This window comes from Ranitomeya imitator, chromosome 7, assembly GCF_032444005.1.
Source record: "Ranitomeya imitator isolate aRanImi1 chromosome 7, aRanImi1.pri, whole genome shotgun sequence".
Taxonomy (NCBI): Eukaryota; Metazoa; Chordata; class Amphibia; order Anura; family Dendrobatidae; genus Ranitomeya; species Ranitomeya imitator.
Genome location: NC_091288.1, coordinates 216,011,788 through 216,030,411, shown reverse-complemented (window position 1 = coordinate 216,030,411; position 18,624 = coordinate 216,011,788). Strand labels below are relative to the sequence as shown.

The window sequence follows — 18,624 nt, the reverse complement described above, 5'->3', positions numbered from 1 at the left end:
TATACCTTTATTTGTCCATTTTCATGCTGTGTTAGGCCTTGCTGCTTCACTTTCTGTCCTGGCACCATCTCACCTCCTCTTCAAAATATCTTTTCTCCCTTCTGACTACATTTCCCATCACCCTTTCTGCTGGGCTGAAAGCCAGCAATGAGCACAGACCTGTAACTCCACCTAAATCCCTCCCACAGCATCCCACAAAGCCTCAGCACCATCTCTAGTAATTGAGGTGTTGTCCCCTTTAAATGTCCCGGAAATGCAGCATAAGAAAAGCCGGGGACCCACACACGCTTTCCCAATTCTCCACTCTAATATTTCTACTCACCGGTCACACGTAACTCCTTTGTGTTCGCACGCGCCTCTACCGTCTGCCGGGAACCTTTCACTTTACAGATATATTTTATTTTATCATCCTCTGTTTTCACTGGAGTGAGGGCCAGATAGGCAATCCAAGCGTTGTTGTCATTTTGATCTACGGTTTGGAGCCTCCGATGATCACCTATAGGTATGAGTTCCTCTGCGTCCTGCTTCTTCCCATACCACTCCACAGTGTGTTCACCCAATTTATAATTGTATATTGGGCACTCCAGCTCTGCCCGACAATTCAGTATCAGGTCTGGTACTATTATGTCCCCAATCTTCAGTTCAGCCGGTATTCCTATATAAATACAAAATCTGATTACGGACATGTTCACACACACATATGAATAACTACAATTCTTTCTTCTGTCACTTAATTTTTACATGTCTCTGATGGTTTATGAAACTGTACTTGATAATGTTTTCCACCTGCTGTAATAGAAGTGATCTCTCCGTGCTGCACCTTCCTGCTGGGCTTCGTTTACACTCAGCTGCCAATCTGCGGAGACTGAACTGCAGACACGGCCGGCGTTACTGGGGGGACCCTTCACAGCTACAGGTCCGGTGGGCCAGTAATTCTGTGGCTGCTTGGCCTTATGGTATATGCACACAAATAATTATTTTTTTTCAGGCTGATTGGCTCCAAAACCCACCTGAAAAAAGCACTAACTAAATCCCCCAAATAAAGAACATATGCATTCTTTTTAACGATTCCAAGACACCAAGCGGTTAAAAAAAATGATGGTTCCTGGGGGCAGTGTTCTGGATCACTGCGTTGAGAAACACGTGATGGTGTCTCCGGCGGTGTTGGATGTTTTGATCTCCCCAAGGTCATTCATCTTTATGTTTATAGTCTTTTTACTAGGCACTGCTCCTAATAGCAAGTTTCCTACTCCACACTGATGAGGGGGAAATACCCCGAAACACCTGTCTGTGGATGGATACCATGTTTTGGCATAGGTGGTTTTCCATTATTGGATGCTGCCCTTCCCGTGGTTGTTTCTTCCCGGTGAAAGACCTGGCTATTTATTGCTTGCGTTGAGAAACACGTGATGGTGTCTCCGCGGCTTTTCTACATGCATTTGCATATTTCCCATAAGGGATGGGGGCAGTGTTCTGCATCACTGCGTTGAGAAACACGTGATGGTGTCTCCGCGGTGTTGGATGTTTTGATCTCCCCGAGGTCATTCATCCTTATGTTTATAGTCTTTTCACTAGGCACTGCTCCTAATAGCCAGTTTCCTACTCCACACTGATGAGGGGCAAATACCCCGAAACAGCTGTCTGTGGATGGATACCATGTTTTGGCATAGGTGGTTTTCCTTTATTGGATGCTGCCCTTCCCGTGGTTGTTCCTTCCCGGTGAAAGACCTGGCTATTCATTGCTTGCGTTGAGAAACACGTGATGGTGTCTCCGCGGCTTTTCTACATGCATTTGCATATTTCCCATAAGGGATGGGGGCAGTGTTCTGGATCACTGCGTTGAGAAACACGTGATGGTGTCTCCGCGGTGTTGGATGTTTTGATCTCCCCGAGGTCATTCATCCTTATGTTTATAGTCTTTTCACTAGGCACTGCTCCTAATAGCCAGTTTCCTACTCCACACTGAGGAGGGGCAAATACCCCGAAACAGCTGTCAGGAGTGAGGTTTTCTGGAGGAATCCAGACCCTTTTGCAGATAATTCTGTTTTTTTCTGTGGCTTTTTGTACCGACAGCTTTGAAGATGAGTTACGTGAAGAACACCATCCGAGTGACGTTGGAGCCATCTATCCGGGCAAGGAACAGCGTGGTCTTTATTGTTCGTGACCTTATTGAGGAAAAGGCTGGAGGAAAGCGAGAAAACATCTATAGTATCAATGAGTTCCCTAATCAAGGTAACTACGACATTACTTTTATGTCAGAGCATTATTGCCTGAATATCTATGAGTGGTTCCAGAATCATTCCAGAGATCCCTGTTTGAAGGGAGTGAAATGTGAACCACTGTTTGGTCTTCAGGAAAGGCAGGTGACTATCACTGTCTATAACCCCTTTACTGAACCTGCATTGTTGGAGAGCTTCTTCTCCGAGTACTGTGACTTTGTTTCAAAGGGAGAGAAGCAAGTGAACTGTTTAGGAATCTTCAATTGTCGATACAAGTATCGTGTAAGGTTCAGAAGAGATCCTGGCAGTGTGGGTGGGTTCAGATACCCTCCGGCGAACTTCTCTGTGGCAGGGCATGGGGGTTTCCTCACGTACCCTGGGCAGCCTCTGTTTTGCAGATGTTTCTCTTTTGGACATGTCCAGGCAGACTGCCAGAAGGGGCAGTGTTGCCGAAACTGCAAGAAGGAGGGGCATATGGCTGGTGATTGCCCGATGGCTAAGACCTGTGACGTGTGTGGTAGTAGTGACCACATGTATAAGGATTGTCCGCGGAGGGCGCCTAGACGCTCAGAGAGTCCGCCCACCATTCCCAGGAGTAAGCTGCATTAGACATGGGCTCCTGAAATTTCAGCAATTTATACCTTGTAATGGGCAACCTGTAAGACGAAACTTGGAAAATACGTGCTCCATAGAAGGCAAAAGCGAGCAGGACTAAAATACACCCAAGAAAGAAAAATATAAACCAGGATAAAAGAGGAATTTCGATGATAAGGAAGATCTACCCCCTGCACAGGATTCAAGCAGCAGAGCATATGAAAGCTGGAAGACCCCCGAGCTAAACACCAAGAGGTAAGGCCATCTCTCTGCATCTCAAACCCTTTAGCATTGAACTCTATAGAATCAAAACCTATAGAATCTCCCCAGAAAACAAGCACAATATAAAATAAGCAACATGGAAAGAAATAATATTTTGGATAATGAAAATCCCAGCACTATAGCTAAGCCCCCTATAGAGGTCAGTGCCTCAGCCCCAGCAGATGGCAGGGTCTCAGGCGTCAAGGAGATAACATATCCCAGAGATCACAAGAGCACGAGAGAAAAAAAGGCCATAAAACATTCCATCATCAAAGAGGAACCAGAAACTCTCTTTGCAGACTTTACTAAGAAAGAGAATAGAAAGACAAATTATCTCTTCTATAGTGAGCAGCCTGAGGCATGGCACACAGCCTTGTGCAAATACTATAAAAACATTCTAAAAAATGGCATCAGCAGGGTCCGACAAATCAAAGTAAAAGACCCACAAAACGAGGATATCTCACTCACCATCAATCTATACCACTCTGGCATAATAGTCATACAGGGCAATGAGGACAACCTCGAGGCATTTGAGGAAATCTTCCCTCATATCAAACTCAAGGCTCAAAAATATAAAATAGTAAAGCCAGCACGTAGAAAGAGTGATGGGCCCACACGTACAAAAAAGACCACCAGGGACCCCCCTGCAGCCCAAAGCCCTAATAATGCACTCCCCTCATTGGACACCCTCAGAGAATGCCTGTCTCAGCTGGAGAGGGACTTCACACTGCTTAAGGAACAGATCCAAAGACAGACAAATGACCCAACAGATGCAGAGATAACCAGACTGAGGTGTGTACTGGACTCAGCGGTGCAGGAAATCACACATGAACTATATGAACTACGGCAAGAAAATGCTAAATTAAAAGGAGAAATAGAAAACCTAAAGAGCCAGACACCACCCCTAACACAGGAGGGGGACCCAGGGAAGGAGACAGGTGAAGACACAATGAGAGCTAACAGCCACACAACCACTAACTTAAATAACTGCCTAAATATTGAGGGCAAAAGAGAAAATAACCAAGAACCACAGGATGGGCCAGACCCAAGCACCAAACAAACCCCAAGTCTAGAACAAAAGCAGACCACAACAACAGGACAGAGCAACAAGAAGAACGTAAACAGAATCCCCCATAGGAGCAGCCAACCAACATGTCCTGATATAGTCCTGATTATAGACTCCAACGGAAAATACCTCAATACAAGGCGACTCTTCCCAGGAAAAAAGGTCTCCAAAATTCGCTGCTCAACTATAGAACAAGCAAAGGCCGTAATTGACAATCCATATTTCACCAACCCAAACCACATCGTCATACATACTGGCACCAACAATCTCCAGGACCAACACCAGCAGGTAGCAGGACAATTGTGTCAGCTGGCAGAGACCACACAACAGAAGTTCCCCAGCAGCAAGATCATCCTGTCATCTCTGCTGCCAAGAAAAGATTCCTTCCAATACATCACCAAAGACGTCAACAGAGAACTAGTAGCCAAGATCAATACGATGCTAGACATCACCCTGGCACAACATCCCATCATAAACCTACACCACCTGTATGATGACAAACATCTTAACAACCAAGGAGTCAGCCTTCTTGCCAAAGAACTTAAAGACATTGTACTCAACAGAGTCCCTGGACCAAGAACCCATACAAACCGAAAACCTATAGGAAGAGCACCAACTAACAGACCTAAAATGGAATATGCTCAACGAACTGAAAACTGCAACCTGTATGGAAAACCAGTCTATGAGAGACACAAACCATGGAAGACACCACCCTCCCCACACAGAGTGAAACAGAGCAGTGAGCTGGTAGAAATAAAGACCATGATCAGCTCCATATGCAAGAAACTCACGCGACTGGACCAATTGCCTACAACAAGTTCACCAGTCAGCAACCCAAGATGTCCTATGCAGGACAGCCCATTACAAGGTATACAGCTACACAATGTCAACTCTAATCATTAGTAGCTGGAACATCCAGGGCCTGAACACCTCAGCGTTTGGATACAAGACAAATGACCCAGACTTTAACCAAAGACTGAAAGACATTGATATACAGATCCTCCTTGAAACATGGACTAAGGCCAATAATGAATCCTATGTCCCCATCGGATACAGGGAATTCTCTGTCTCCGCCCTGAAAAACAAAAACATCAAACAGGGCCGGAGCTCAGGAGGAATATTAGTATGGTACAAAGAAGAGCTCCATGAACATATCAGAGCAGTGAAGAGAGGAGACAGCCATATCTGGATAAGAATAAGCCGCTCCATCCTCACATCCGTGGCCGACATCTACCTCTGTGCAGTGTACGTAGCTCCTCCAGAGTCTCCATACTTCAACCCAGACAGCTTTGAGACCCTAAAGACTGAAGCTGCCCATTTCCAGACTCTTGGGAACGTTCTCATCTACGGAGATCTCAACGCAAGAACGGGAAGAGAAAGAGACTACCTGACCACTGATGGAAACATCTATATACTTGGAGCAGATACCGACTGTGACAACCCAGTACACACCGACAGGAACAGCTATGATTGCACAGTTAATAAAAGTGGCAGAACGCTGTTGAACCTATGCCGAAGCCTTGGACTTCGTATCCTCAATGGCCGCACCAAGGGAGACTCACTGGGAAGACATACCCTAAACTCCCATGTGGGCAGCAGTGTGATAGACTATGCCATCACAGATATGGACCCTACAAATATTGGCGCCCTTATAGTCACCCCACAAACACATCTGTCAGACCATAACCAACTGCTCCTATACATCAAATCCACAAAGAAATCACCCTCACAAACCGCGCAAAAGACCGGCCTCTTTAGCCTGCCACCATCCTTCAAATGGTCCAAGATGTCGGCCCCAAAATACAAAGATGCCATCAACAGACCAGAGATCAAGGAGAAGCTCCAATGTTTCCATAATAACGTGTATGAACTCAACCCAGAAGGAGTACACCTAGCGGTAAGAGACCTTAACGACATTCTATATGCCATGGCAGAAATGTCTGACCTGAAAAGAAGCATCAACAAGAGACCGAGTAAACAAAATCCCAACAACTGGTTTGACAAAGAATGCAAGACCATACGGAAGGCCCTAAGAATGGCCTCAAATAAAAAACACAGAGACCCCAATAACCCCACTCTGAGAGAAGCCTACCACACTGTACAACGAAATTACAAAGCCATCCTCAGAAAGAAAAAGCAAAACAACATCTCTACCAAACTCCTCCAACACCAAGATGCCCTTGAAGACAACAAATTTTGGGAACTGTGGAATCACCTTGGATCCAACCAGAAAAGCAACAGCCTCCACATCCAGAGCGGCAACATCTGGCTCCAGTACTTCAAGGACCTCTACAATGACATCCCAAGTGAAGACCTGAACCTGGCACAAAAAGAGCTTGTGAAAAAACTGAAAGATATGGAGGAAAAGTTCAAAGATTTCCAAAATCCTCTGGATACACCAATCACACTGACAGAAATAACAGAAAGGATCACACAGATAAAAGGTAAAAAAGCCAGTGGTCCAGATGGGATCCTCCCAGAAATGCTGAAATGCAGCCCTCCAGACATCCAGGCTGCGATAACAAAACTATTTAATATTGTACTGCAGGCCGGCTGCTTCCCCAAAAACTGGAACCAAGGCTTCATAACCCCTATACACAAAAATGGGGACAAGTACGACCCAGCAAACTACCGAGGGATATGTGTCAGCAGCAACCTGGGTAAACTCTTCAACTGCATTCTGAACAAGAGGATCCTCACCTTCCTCTCCGAGCACAACTTCCTCAGCAAGAGCCAAGCAGGGTTCATGCCAAACCACCGCACCACTGACCACATCTACACTCTGCACAGCCTCATCAAGAGCCACGTCCACAATACAAAGAACGGGAAGATATACGCCTGTTTTGTGGACTTCAAGAAGGCCTTCGACTCAGTGTGGCACCCAGGACTATTCCTAAAATTGCTGGGGAGCGGAATAGGAGGCAAAACATATGATGTTATCCGAAGCTCCTACACTGAGAACAGTTGCAGTGTGAAGGTCAACGGAAGGAGGACGGCCTATTTCCAACAGAGTCGAGGAGTGAGACAGGGCTGCAGCCTCAGTCCAACGCTCTAACATCTACATCAATGAGCTGGCAGTGGCCCTAGAGTCCTCTTCAGCACCAGGACTCACCCTCCATGACACCCAGGTGAAATTTCTGCTGTATGCAGATGACCTCGTGCTGTTATCACCAACTGAGAAAGGCCTCCAAGATCATCTGAAAATCCTAGAGACCTTCAGCAGCACATGGGCACTGCCAATAAACGAGAAAAAAACTAATATCATGGTGTTCCAGAAAAGAAAGCAGAAACCCACTGGCAATCCTACCTTTATGATAGACAACCGTCCACTTACTGAAACCAACAGGTACACCTACCTGGGCCTAGAACTCAGCCAGTCAGGGAGCTTCAAGCAAGCCATAGAGTCACTAAAAGACAAGGCATCCAAAGCCTTCTATGCCATCAGAAGGCGTCTGTACCACCTCAAGGCACCAGTAATCGTATGGCTAAAAATTTTTGACTCCATCATTGCCCCAATCCTTCTATACGGTAGTGAGGTCTGGGGCCCAGTCTCATACCCAAACTGGTCAAAGTGGGACGCTGGGCCGACAGAAATATTCCACCTAGAGTTCTGCAAGCATCTTCTCCAAGTCCATCGGAGCACATCAAATAGCGCCTGCCGAGCAGAGCTGGGCAGATTCCTACTACACATCGCAATAAAGAAGAAGGCGCTGTCATTCAAGGCTCATCTACAAAGTAGCAGTCCCAGCTCCTACCATCACAAAGCCTTCCTACACCAGGAAGCCTCAGGAAGCCTCCCAAGAAAAAGTACCCAAAGCCAGTCTGACCAAGCCATCAACCTACATGGCTTGGCAAAAGGTGAAATCCAGAAAATGGTACACAAAGTCAAAGAGGAATATCTCAGCATCTGGAGTAACGACATAAACAAATCCCAGAAACTGACAATATACCGGAATCTACAGAGGGAGTACAAACTGGCCCCATATCTAGAGAAACTAGAAAACCCCAAAGATCGACAGATCCTGAGCCGTTACAGACTGAGCGCCCACAGCCTACTCATCGAATCCTGGCGGCACCGACAGAACTACAAGCCTCGAGAGAGCAGACTCTGCCAGCAGCGCCCCCAGGAGGCCGTGGAGGATGAGGCCCACTTCCTGCTGAGGTGCCCCAAATACTCCGCAGTGAGGGACACTCACTTCAAGAGACTGTCTGATCTCCTCCCAGACTTCACCTCCAAGGAGGAGGAAGAGAAACTGCCGATAATACTGGGGGAAGAGGAAAGTGCAGCGGCCGTAGCAGCGGAATATGTCAGTGCCTGCCACAGACTAAGAGGAGCCTGATATGTCATGGACTCCTGTATCCCAACACTGGACAAATCCCTATCCCCCGACTAAAGAGCCTGATATGTCATGGACTCCTATACCCCACCCTGGAAACATCCCCTATCCTCTAAAAGGAATTTGATATTCCCTGGACCTCTATATGCCCCCCACCCTCACCCCCGTATTTTTACCATATGCTTTGGCAATGCTAACATGTACTTAAGGCCCCTTCACATTAAGCGACACTGCAGCGATACCGACAACGATCCGGATCGTTGCAGCGTCGCTGTTTGGTCGCTGGAGAGCTGTCACACAGACTGCTCTCCAGCGACCAACGATGCCGGTAACCAGGGTAAACATCGGGTAACTAAGCGCAGGGCCGCGCTTAGTAACCCGATGTTTACCTTGGTTACCATCCTAAAAGTAAAAAAAACAAACAGTACATACTTACCTAACGCTGTCTGTCCTCCAGCGCTGTGCTCTGCACTCCTCCTGTACTGTCTGTGTGAGCACAGCGGCCGGAAAGCAGAGCGGTGACGTCACCGCTCTGCTTTCCGGCTGACCGACGCTCACAGCCAGTACAGGAGGAGTGCAGAGCACAGCGCTGGAGGACAGACAGCGGTAGGTAAGTTTGTAGTGTTTGTTTTTTTTTACTTTTAGGAAGGTAACCAGGGTAAACATCGGGTTACTAAGCGCGGCCCTGCGCTTAGTTACCCGATGTTTACCCTGGTTACCAGTGAAGACATCGCTGGATCGGTGTCACACACGCCGATCCAGCGATGTCCACGGGAGATCCAGCGACGAAATAAAGTTCTGGACTTTCTTCAGCGACCAACGATCTCCCAGCAGGGGCCTGATCGTTGGTTGCTGTCACACATAACGATTTTATTAACGATATCGTTGCTACGTCACAAAAAGCAACGATATCGTTAACAATATCGTTATGTGTGAAGGTACCTTTAGTCCTGCCAATAAAGCTAATTTGAATTGAATTGAATGGAGAGAGGAGGAGGAGAGAAGGAGGAGGTTGGCGATTATCAGAAAGGAATCTGAAAGAATGGAGAGAGAGGAAAGGAGGGAGAGGGAAAGACGCTCTGTGACTCCAGATGACATTGTGCTAGCACCCCGTGGTGCTATGAGTGATGCACAGAAGGAAGATAAGGAGTTTTGGTTGGCGGCAAAAAAAGTAGAGAAGGGGTTTAATAAGGAAGAAGATCAGGAAGAAGATGAGGAAGAAGATGATGACTCTACTGTGCCTGAAATGTTTTCTCTTGAGGAAGCAATGGATGCAATGGAGGAAGACGTGCGCATTTCTGAAGCTGAGAGCCCTGTGCACCCCTCAGATCCTCAGAATATTGGAGGGCTTTCTTCAGATGAGGACAGGGGTGGGAATAAGTGTCAGAGGGAGGAGGATGGGGAAAGTGATGAGGCATGCAGTAGTATGCCTAAGAGGAAAATTGGGCCAGCTAAAAAAAAATGGAGTGAGCACGAAGGGGTTAGTGGTTCAGAGACTTGCTGCTCAGTCCGAATGGCAGAGGAGGACAATGGTGATACTGGGTAAAATGAAAGCTCAGTGGATCTGTTGTTTTTTTTTCTCTCCTTTCTGTGAGTCTTGACCTTTGTCAAGGGCTTTTTGTGTAATGTGTGTAGTTTTGTGGTAATTTTTGCATTGCTTTTTGTTTTTGCAGTATGGGTTTTTCTATAGTTGCTCAAAATGTGAGAGTTTTTAAGAAAGCGAGGAGGAGAGCAGCAATTTTGGATTTTTTAGCTATACAGAGTGCATCTATTTTTTGTTTGCAAGAATGTGGGATTGTGGATGATGTGAAAGGGGATGAGTGGTCTTATGGTGCGTCTGTGTGGTCTGGTAGTGCAAATAATAGAAATGATGGTGTGGGTATTTTAGTTAAGGGGCAGGAGGTGGTTTTGAATAATTATTTGGTGGGGAGGTGTATCTTAGCAAATTTTGAATATAAAAATGTTAAGTTTTGTGTTATCAATATTTATGCGCCAGTAGAAAAAATGAGCGTAAGTTATTATTTGAAAAAGTGAAGCTTTTTGTTCCAGGAAGAGTGCCTGTGGTGATTGTGGGTGATATGAATTGTGATGTGGGGGGAGTGAATGTGGATGTGTCTGGAGGTAGTTACTGACTTTGATTTGAGTGATATGCAGCGTGTGTGTAAGGTTAACCCTTTGTTAGATACCTTTTTTTTCTGATAGTGGAAGAGCACAGTCCAGGTTGGATTATTGTTTTATTTCTAAAAATATTATTCCTGTTGGATATAAGCAGGATAGGGTCGTTTTTTCGGACCATGTTTGTGTGTTGTGCGAGTTAGATATTAATGTTAGTGGTGTGTTTGGAAAGGGTTTGTGGAAATTAAATGTGAAATTGTTGGAAAATGAGGCTGTGAGGAAGGAGTATGTGAGAAAGTATGAACAGTGGTGTAAAAGTAAGGAAAGTTTTGGAAATGTTTGTGAGTGGTGGGATTGGGTTAAGAGGCAGACAAAAAAGTTTTTTAAAACTGTGGGGTATGAATTTGCGGCAATTAAGAGGGAAAAGTTTGTTAAGTTGAATGCCCGTTTATGTTTATTGTATAAATTGAGGGAAGGAGGAATGGAGGTGGAGAAGGGGATAAAAAAGGTTAAAAAAGAAATTAAAGAGTTTTTGGAAGAGAAAGGGAAGAGTATTATTTTTAGGGCAAAAATTGATAGAATGGAGCAAGATGAAAGGTGTTCGAGGTTTTTCTTTAAAAAGGTTTTTGGGAAAAAGCAGAGTATGGGTGTTTTGAATGCAGTGGATGGAAGAGAGGTAAGTGGGGAGGATATGTGTGAACATGTGGCTAAGTTTTATGAGGAGCTGTATGCAGTGAAGTGGAGGGATGAGGCTTTGGAGGAGGATGTACTAAGTGTATTAGAAAATAAATTGAGTGAGATGGAGAGAGAGAGAGTGATGGGTGAGGTGACAGGTGATGAGGTATGGAAGGTAATGAATAGCATGGCGTTAAATAAGACTCCAGGAGAGGATGGTCTTCCTATAGAGTTTTATAGGGTGATGTGGCATGTGATTGGTAAGGATTTTGTGGCTATGTGTAAGTATATGTGGTCTAGTATGGAGGTGGCTGAGAGTATGCGTGCAGGGATGGTTGTGTTAATACCTAAAAAAGGAGATTTGAAAAATTTAAAAAATTGGAGACCGATAACGTTGTTGATTTGCGATTATAAGATCTATGCGAAAGTAATGGCGAATAGGATGCGTGATGTGATAGAGAGTGTGATTGGGGATGAACAGTGTTGTGCAGTGCCTGGGAGACGTATACATGAGTGTGTGTGTATGTTGAGAGATTGTTTGTGGGACTGTATGAGTCGGAAGAAGAGTGTATTTGTTTTGAGTTTGGACTTTGAAAAGGCGTATGATCGGTTAGCACATAGGTTTTTGTTCCGGGTTTTATTGAGAATGGGGTTTCCGCCTGATTTTGTTTGGAGGGTGAGGAGCTTATATAAAGACATTTATAGTTGTGTTTTGATGAATGGTTCTGTGGGTAGAAGAGTGAATGTTTTTTCAGGTGTGCGACAAGGTTGTCCTTTGTCTCCTGTGGTTTTTATTTGTGCGATTGAACCGTTGCTTTGTATGTTGAGAAAAGATAAAGTGATTAGAGGAGTACAAGTGCCAGGAGGTGGAGGGAGGGAATGGAAGGTTAGTGCTTATATGGATGACGTGTGTGTGTGTTGTGTGATTCAGAGTATTCTGTGAGGCGGGTGAAGTTATTAGCGTCTATTTTTTGTGGTGCGTCAGCATTTAAGGTGAATTGGGAGAAGAGTGAGTGTAAGGTTTTTGGGGGAGGGGTTTTAAGTAAGGATGTAGGAGTGAATGAGGTGACTGGGTCTATTAAGGTTTTGGGTGTGAAATTTTCAGAGAGTTTGGATGGGAAAGAAAGTTGGGATGATGCGAAAGGAAAGGTTGAGCGGAAGTTATGCTTTTGGAAGATGAGAAGTCTTTCGTTTTTTGGAAAAATCTTAGTTATTAAAAGTGTGATTTTGCCTATTTTCTTATATATTGCAGTGGTCTTTCCGCCGGGGTATATGTGTATGAGAGGGTTAAATAGGATTCTGTTTGTGTTTTTGTGGAATTCTAGAATGGAGAGGGCTAGGAGGAAGGTTTTGGTGAAACGTTTAGAAAAAGGTGGGTTGGGTTTTCCAAACCTTGAGGTGTTTTTTGGTGTAAATATTGTGGTTTTTGTGTTGAGGGTGATTAGGATGGATGGGAAGTTTTCTTGTCTGTGTAGGTTTTTGTTTGGGGCGTATTTATTTCGTTTGAGGTGGCGAGAGAGGGATCTAAGGTATCCGGTTGCTTTTGACGTGCCTAGATGGTATGTGTGGGTTTATAAATTTTTGGTGAAGTATGAGTTGTGTGATGTGGATGTTAGGTTGTTGAGTAATAAGAAGGCTGTGTATAGGATGATTGAATGTAGAGAGACAGAGTGTGGAATAAACATGGTTAGAGGGAATGATATAGAAAAAGTATGGAAGAAAGTGCGGTTGGACGGTATGACGAATAGGCAGAGTGAGATTGTGTGGCAGTCTTTGCATGGAGTGTTACCAGTTAGAGAATTTCAGAAGAATCGTGGGTTGGGGAGAAGTGATATGTGTCCGAGAGGTGGGTATGGTGGAAGGGAAAGTGTAATACATGTGTTTTGTAATTCTCATTATGCTAGGAAGGTGATTGGAAGAATGGGACCGTTGTGTAAAGAATTGTGTGGTGTGAGCTTGTTATCATTCGAGTTGTTCATGTTTGGCTTGGGAATGTGTGATGGAGTGAAGGAGAGAGTGTTGTGGTTAATAGTTGCATGTATAAAGGAAGTATTATGGGATGTGAGGAATGTGTATGTTTTTAAGAGAAAGGAAATTGTAGTAAAGAATAGTCTAAAAGTGATTTTGGGGAAGATGCATGTGTGTTTTCTATGGGATAAAAGAAGAAGGGGGGAGGTGGATGCCGAAGGGATTTGGAAGGTGAAGAAGTGGAGATACCTTGTAAATATGTTGACTTGGAGAAATCACCAACCACACAACTGAAGAACCGATATCAAATCTTTGTAGAGGATGAAGATGGCACACCTAAGGATGAAGCAATACCAGCAAGCAAAAAAGAAAAGGGCACACAGCAACAAGTGACAGCAAAAAGTACAGCCAAGAAGCAACGAAGAGTGGTGGTGGTGGGAGACTCACTACTGAGAGGCACAGAAGCAGCCATCTGCAGACCGGACATAACTGCAAGAGAAGTATGCTGCCTTCCAGGTGCGATGATCAAGGATGTGACCGATAGGATACCAAAGCTCTTCAGCTCCAAGGACGTCCACCCATTTCTTCTGATACATGTTGGCACCAATGAAACGGCAAGGAAGGACCTACCGACAATCTGCAAAGACTTTGAAGAGTTGGGGAAGAAAGTAAAGGAACTGGATGCACAGGTAGTTTTTTCTTCTATCCTTCCAGTAGACGGGCATGGCACCAGGAGATGGAACAGGATCCTTGATGCAAACAACTGGCTAAGACGATGGTGCAGACAACAAGGATTCGGATTCCTGGACCACGGTGTGAATTACTGGTACGATGGACTCCTCGCCAGAGACGGACTACACCTCAACAAACCTGGGAAGCACACATTCGCCAGAAGACTCGCTACACTCATCAGGAGGGCGTTAAACTAGAAGAAGAGGGGACGGGAAGAAAAACATTAGACTTGAACAAAGAAGACACAGGAAAACATACTCAGATGGGAGGTAAGAACATTTCTAAAACAATCCACAGCGAGGAGATTGGAACAAAACAAAATCCTCTAAACTGCATGCTTGCAAACGCCAGAAGCCTGACAAACAAGATGGAAGAACTAGAAGCAGAAATATCTACAGGTAACTTTGACATAGTGGGAATACCTGAGACATGGTTAGATGAAAGCTATGACTGGGCAGTTAACTTACAGGGTTACAGTCTGTTTAGAAAGGATCGTAAAAATCGGAGAGGAGGAGGGGTTTGTCTCTATGTAAAGTCTTGTCTAAAGTCCACTTTAAGGGAGGATATTAGCGAAGGAAATGAGGATGTCGAGTCCATATGGGTCGAAATTCATGGAGGGAAAAAGGGTAACAAAATTCTCATTGGGGTCTGTTACAAACCCCCAAATATAACAGAAACCATGGAAAGTCTACTTCTAAAGCAGATAGATGAAGCTGCAAACCATAATGAGGTCCTGGTTATGGGGGACTTTAACTACCCGGGTATTAACTGGGAAACAGAAACCTGTGAAACCCATAAAGGCAACAGGTTTCTGCTAATAACCAAGAAAAATTATCTTTCACAATTGGTGCAGAATCCAACCAGAGGAGCAGCACTTTTAGACCTAATACTATCTAATAGACCTGACAGAATAACAAATCTGCAGGTGGTCGGGCATCTAGGAAATAGCGACCACAATATTGTGCAGTTTCACCTGTCTTTCACTAGGGGGACTTGTCAGGGAGTCACAAAAACACTGAACTTTAGGAAGGCAAAGTTTGACCAGCTTAGAGATGCCCTTAATCTGGTAGACTGGGACAATATCCTCAGAAATAAGAATACAGATAATAAATGGGAAATGTTTAAGAACATCCTAAATGGGCAGTGTAAGCGGTTTATACCTTGTGGGAATAAAAGGACTAGAAATAGGAAAAACCCAATGTGGCTAAACAAAGAAGTAAGACAGGCAATTAACAGTAAAAAGAAAGCATTTGCACTACTAAAGCAGGATGGCACCATTGAAGCTCTAAAAAACTATAGGGAGAAAAATACTTTATCTAAAAAAACTAATTAAAGCTGCCAAAAAGGAAACAGAGAAGCACATTGCTAAGGAGAGTAAAACTAATCCCAAACTGTTCTTCAACTATATCAATAGTAAAAGAATAAAAACTGAAAATATAGGCCCCTTAAAAAATAGTGAGGAAAGAATGGTTGTAGATGACGAGGAAAAAGCTAACATATTAAACACCTTCTTCTCCACGGTATTCACGGTGGAAAATGAAATGCTAGGTGAAATCCCAAGAAACAAATGAAAACCCTATATTAAGGGTCACCAATCTTACCCAAGAAGAGGTGCGAAACCGGCTAAATAAGATTAAAATAGATAAATCTCCGGGTCCGGATGGCATACACCCACGAGTACTAAGAGAACTAAGTAATGTAATAGATAAACCATTATTTCTTATTTTTAGGGACTCTATAGCGACAGGGTCTGTTCCGCAGGACTGGCGCATAGCAAATGTGGTGCCAATATTCAAAAAGGGCTCTAAAAGTGAACCTGGAAATTATAGGCCAGTAAGTCTAACCTCTATTGTTGGTAAAATATTTGAAGGGTTTCTGAGGGATGTTATTCTGGATTATCTCAATGAGAATAACTGTTTAACTCCATATCAGCATGGGTTTATGAGAAATCGATCCTGTCAAACCAATCTAATCAGTTTTTATGAAGAGGTAAGCTATAGGCTGGACCACGGTGAGTCATTGGACGTGGTATATCTCGATTTTTCCAAAGCGTTTGATACCGTGCCGCACAAGAGGTTGGTACACAAAATGAGAATGCTTGGTCTGGGGGAAAATGTGTGTAAATGGGTTAGTAACTGGCTTAGTGATAGAAAGCAGAGGGTGGTTATAAATGGTATAGTCTGTAACTGGGTCGCTGTGACCAGTGGAGTACCGCAGGGGTCGGTATTGGGACCTGTTCTCTTCAACATATTCATTAATGATCTGGTAGAAGGTTTACACAGTAAAATATCGATATTTGCAGATGATACAAAACTATGTAAAGCAGTTAATACAAGAGAAGATAGTATTCTGCTACAGATGGATCTGGATAAGTTGGAAACTTGGGCTGAAAGGTGGCAGATGAGGTTTAACAATGATAAATGTAAGGTTATACACATGGGAAGAAGGAATCAATATCACCATTACACACTGAATGGGAAACCACTGGGTAAATCTGACAGGGAGAAGGACTTGGGGATCCTAGTTAATGATAAACTTACCTGGAGCAGCCAGTGCCAGGCAGCAGCTGCCAAGGCAAACAGGATCATGGGGTGCATTAAAAGAGGTCTGGATACACATGATGAGAGCATTATACTGCCTCTGTACAAATCCCTAGTTAGACCGCACATGGAGTACTGTGTCCAGTTTTGGGCACCGGTGCTCAGGAAGGATATAATGGAACTAGAGAGAGTACAAAGGAGGGCAACAAAATTAATAAAGGGGATGGGAGAACTACAATACCCAGATAGATTAGCGAAATTAGGATTATTTAGTCTAGAAAAAAGACGACTGAGGGGCGATCTAATAACCATGTATAAGTATATAAGGGGACAATACAAATATCTCGCTGAGGATCTGTTTATACCAAGGAAGGTGACGGGCACAAGGGGGCATTCTTTGCGTCTGGAGGAGAGAAGGTTTTTCCACCAACATAGAAGAGGATTCTTTACTGTTAGGGCAGTGAGAATCTGGAATTGCTTGCCTGAGGAGGTGGTGATGGCGAACTCAGTCGAGGGGTTCAAGAGAGGCCTGGATGTCTTCCTGGAGCAGAACAATATTGTATCATACAATTATTAGGTTCTGTAGAAGGACGTAGATCTGGGAATTTATTATGATGGAATATAGGCTGAACTGGATGGACAAATGTCTTTTTTCGGCCTTACTAACTATGTTACTATGTTACTAAGTTAATTCACAATGTAGTACCAGTTTTCACCATTAGAGGTCATTAGTTACACATTTATCCTGTTCCTGTATCAGGAGCCTTTCTCTTTTAGCCTGTGTTCTGACTAGAACCGCCCCCCTGGTTTCCCGGGCAAGAGTAGCCATTTTCCCCCAGACCTTGAGTCTTACTCCGGCGTCACACTAGGCGTAAGGAAATACGGTCCGTATTTTACATGCACAATATGCAGAATTGTTTCCAAAACACTGTTCCGTATGTAATCCGTTGGCAAGATTGTCAAGACTTTCATTGGCGTTTTTCTTCCCACAATACGCTGACAAACGCGGCATGCTGCAATTTTCTTAGACTGTAAAATGCGGCTGCGAAATATACAGCAGATAGGAGCTGCCCCATAGAGAATCATTGGTTCGTGTGCAATGCGTTGTTTTAGCACCTCTCATACGTCCGTAAAACTCTCTAGTGTGACGCCGGCCTTACACACATGTTCCTGGCTCTCTCTTCCTGCAGATCATTGCTCTTGATAAGCGGATTCCGGTGAGGCACAAATGGACTTACATGTGTGTGTTATGTTAGAACAGTTATGCAGCCACTGTGTAGCAGAGTGTGTAGTTAGGCATGTTGTGCTTTATTTCATATTACTGTTTCTCTGTATGCAGATAGATGTTTGCCTGTATAAAGTAATACAATGCTGACAGCCTGAACCTGCCCTAAGATAGCCATGATAACTGTGTATCTGCCTTATGCTGTGTTAGCTCTGTAACCTATGTTATTCATGTTATTGCATCCTGTAACATGCTGTAATATTCCAACAACTGATGCACTGTTACTGTATTTCCTTTGTAGTTTTTACCTGATCATCCATTATATCGCATATCTCACAATATCATCTACTATTGTTGTTCATCGTTCACCATCTCAATAAATATAGACTTAAGAAACTATACAGTCTGTTTACTGAGGCAATGGATGAAGGTTTAGCCGTATGCTAAAATCCACACAGCATCATACGTGGAGGAAGGTAGAACAGTTGCTGATGACACACTGCAATTACATGTTTGGGAATGGAGAAGATCTTGATGGAGAAGATAGAATGATAGAATATAATATAATCTTTTGCAGAATTTCATGCAATTTACTGTACAGGAAACAATGGGACATCACACTGGGATGTAACACAGCGGTAATAGTACAATGTGATAATCTATCACCATGAAGGATTGCATTTGTGTATATAGAATATACCAACCCCAAAGGCCTGATACTATTAGCTAAAATGAAGAAGAATGGATGATATGGGGAAAATTTGATTTGTTGGAAACCAAAATTATAAAGTGGCATGGTTCTATTATTTACTTTCTTATATAGCACCAACATTTTCTGCAGCAGCTCTTCCCATAATAATAAATAAATAATAATAAATAATAAATTCCCTAT

The 18,624-nt window shown here is 43.9% G+C and overlaps 2 protein-coding genes across 2 annotated transcripts in view; one reads left to right on the top strand and one right to left on the bottom strand.

The window, feature by feature from the left end:
• LOC138645492 (uncharacterized) overlaps positions 1–18,624 on the top strand; it is a 134,980-nt gene that overhangs the window by 26,005 nt on the left and 90,351 nt on the right. Inside the window, exon 2 of the mRNA XM_069734855.1 lies at positions 2,074–2,232. Within this exon, the coding sequence (XP_069590956.1) occupies positions 2,074–2,232 (159 nt within the window). The remainder of the gene's footprint in view (positions 1–2,073; positions 2,233–18,624) is intronic.
• Positions 1–18,624, bottom strand: part of LOC138645495 (dentin matrix acidic phosphoprotein 1-like) — a 48,108-nt gene that overhangs the window by 3,513 nt on the left and 25,971 nt on the right. The window contains exon 3 of the mRNA XM_069734858.1: positions 323–655. Coding sequence (XP_069590959.1) covers positions 323–655 — 333 coding nt within the window. The remainder of the gene's footprint in view (positions 1–322; positions 656–18,624) is intronic.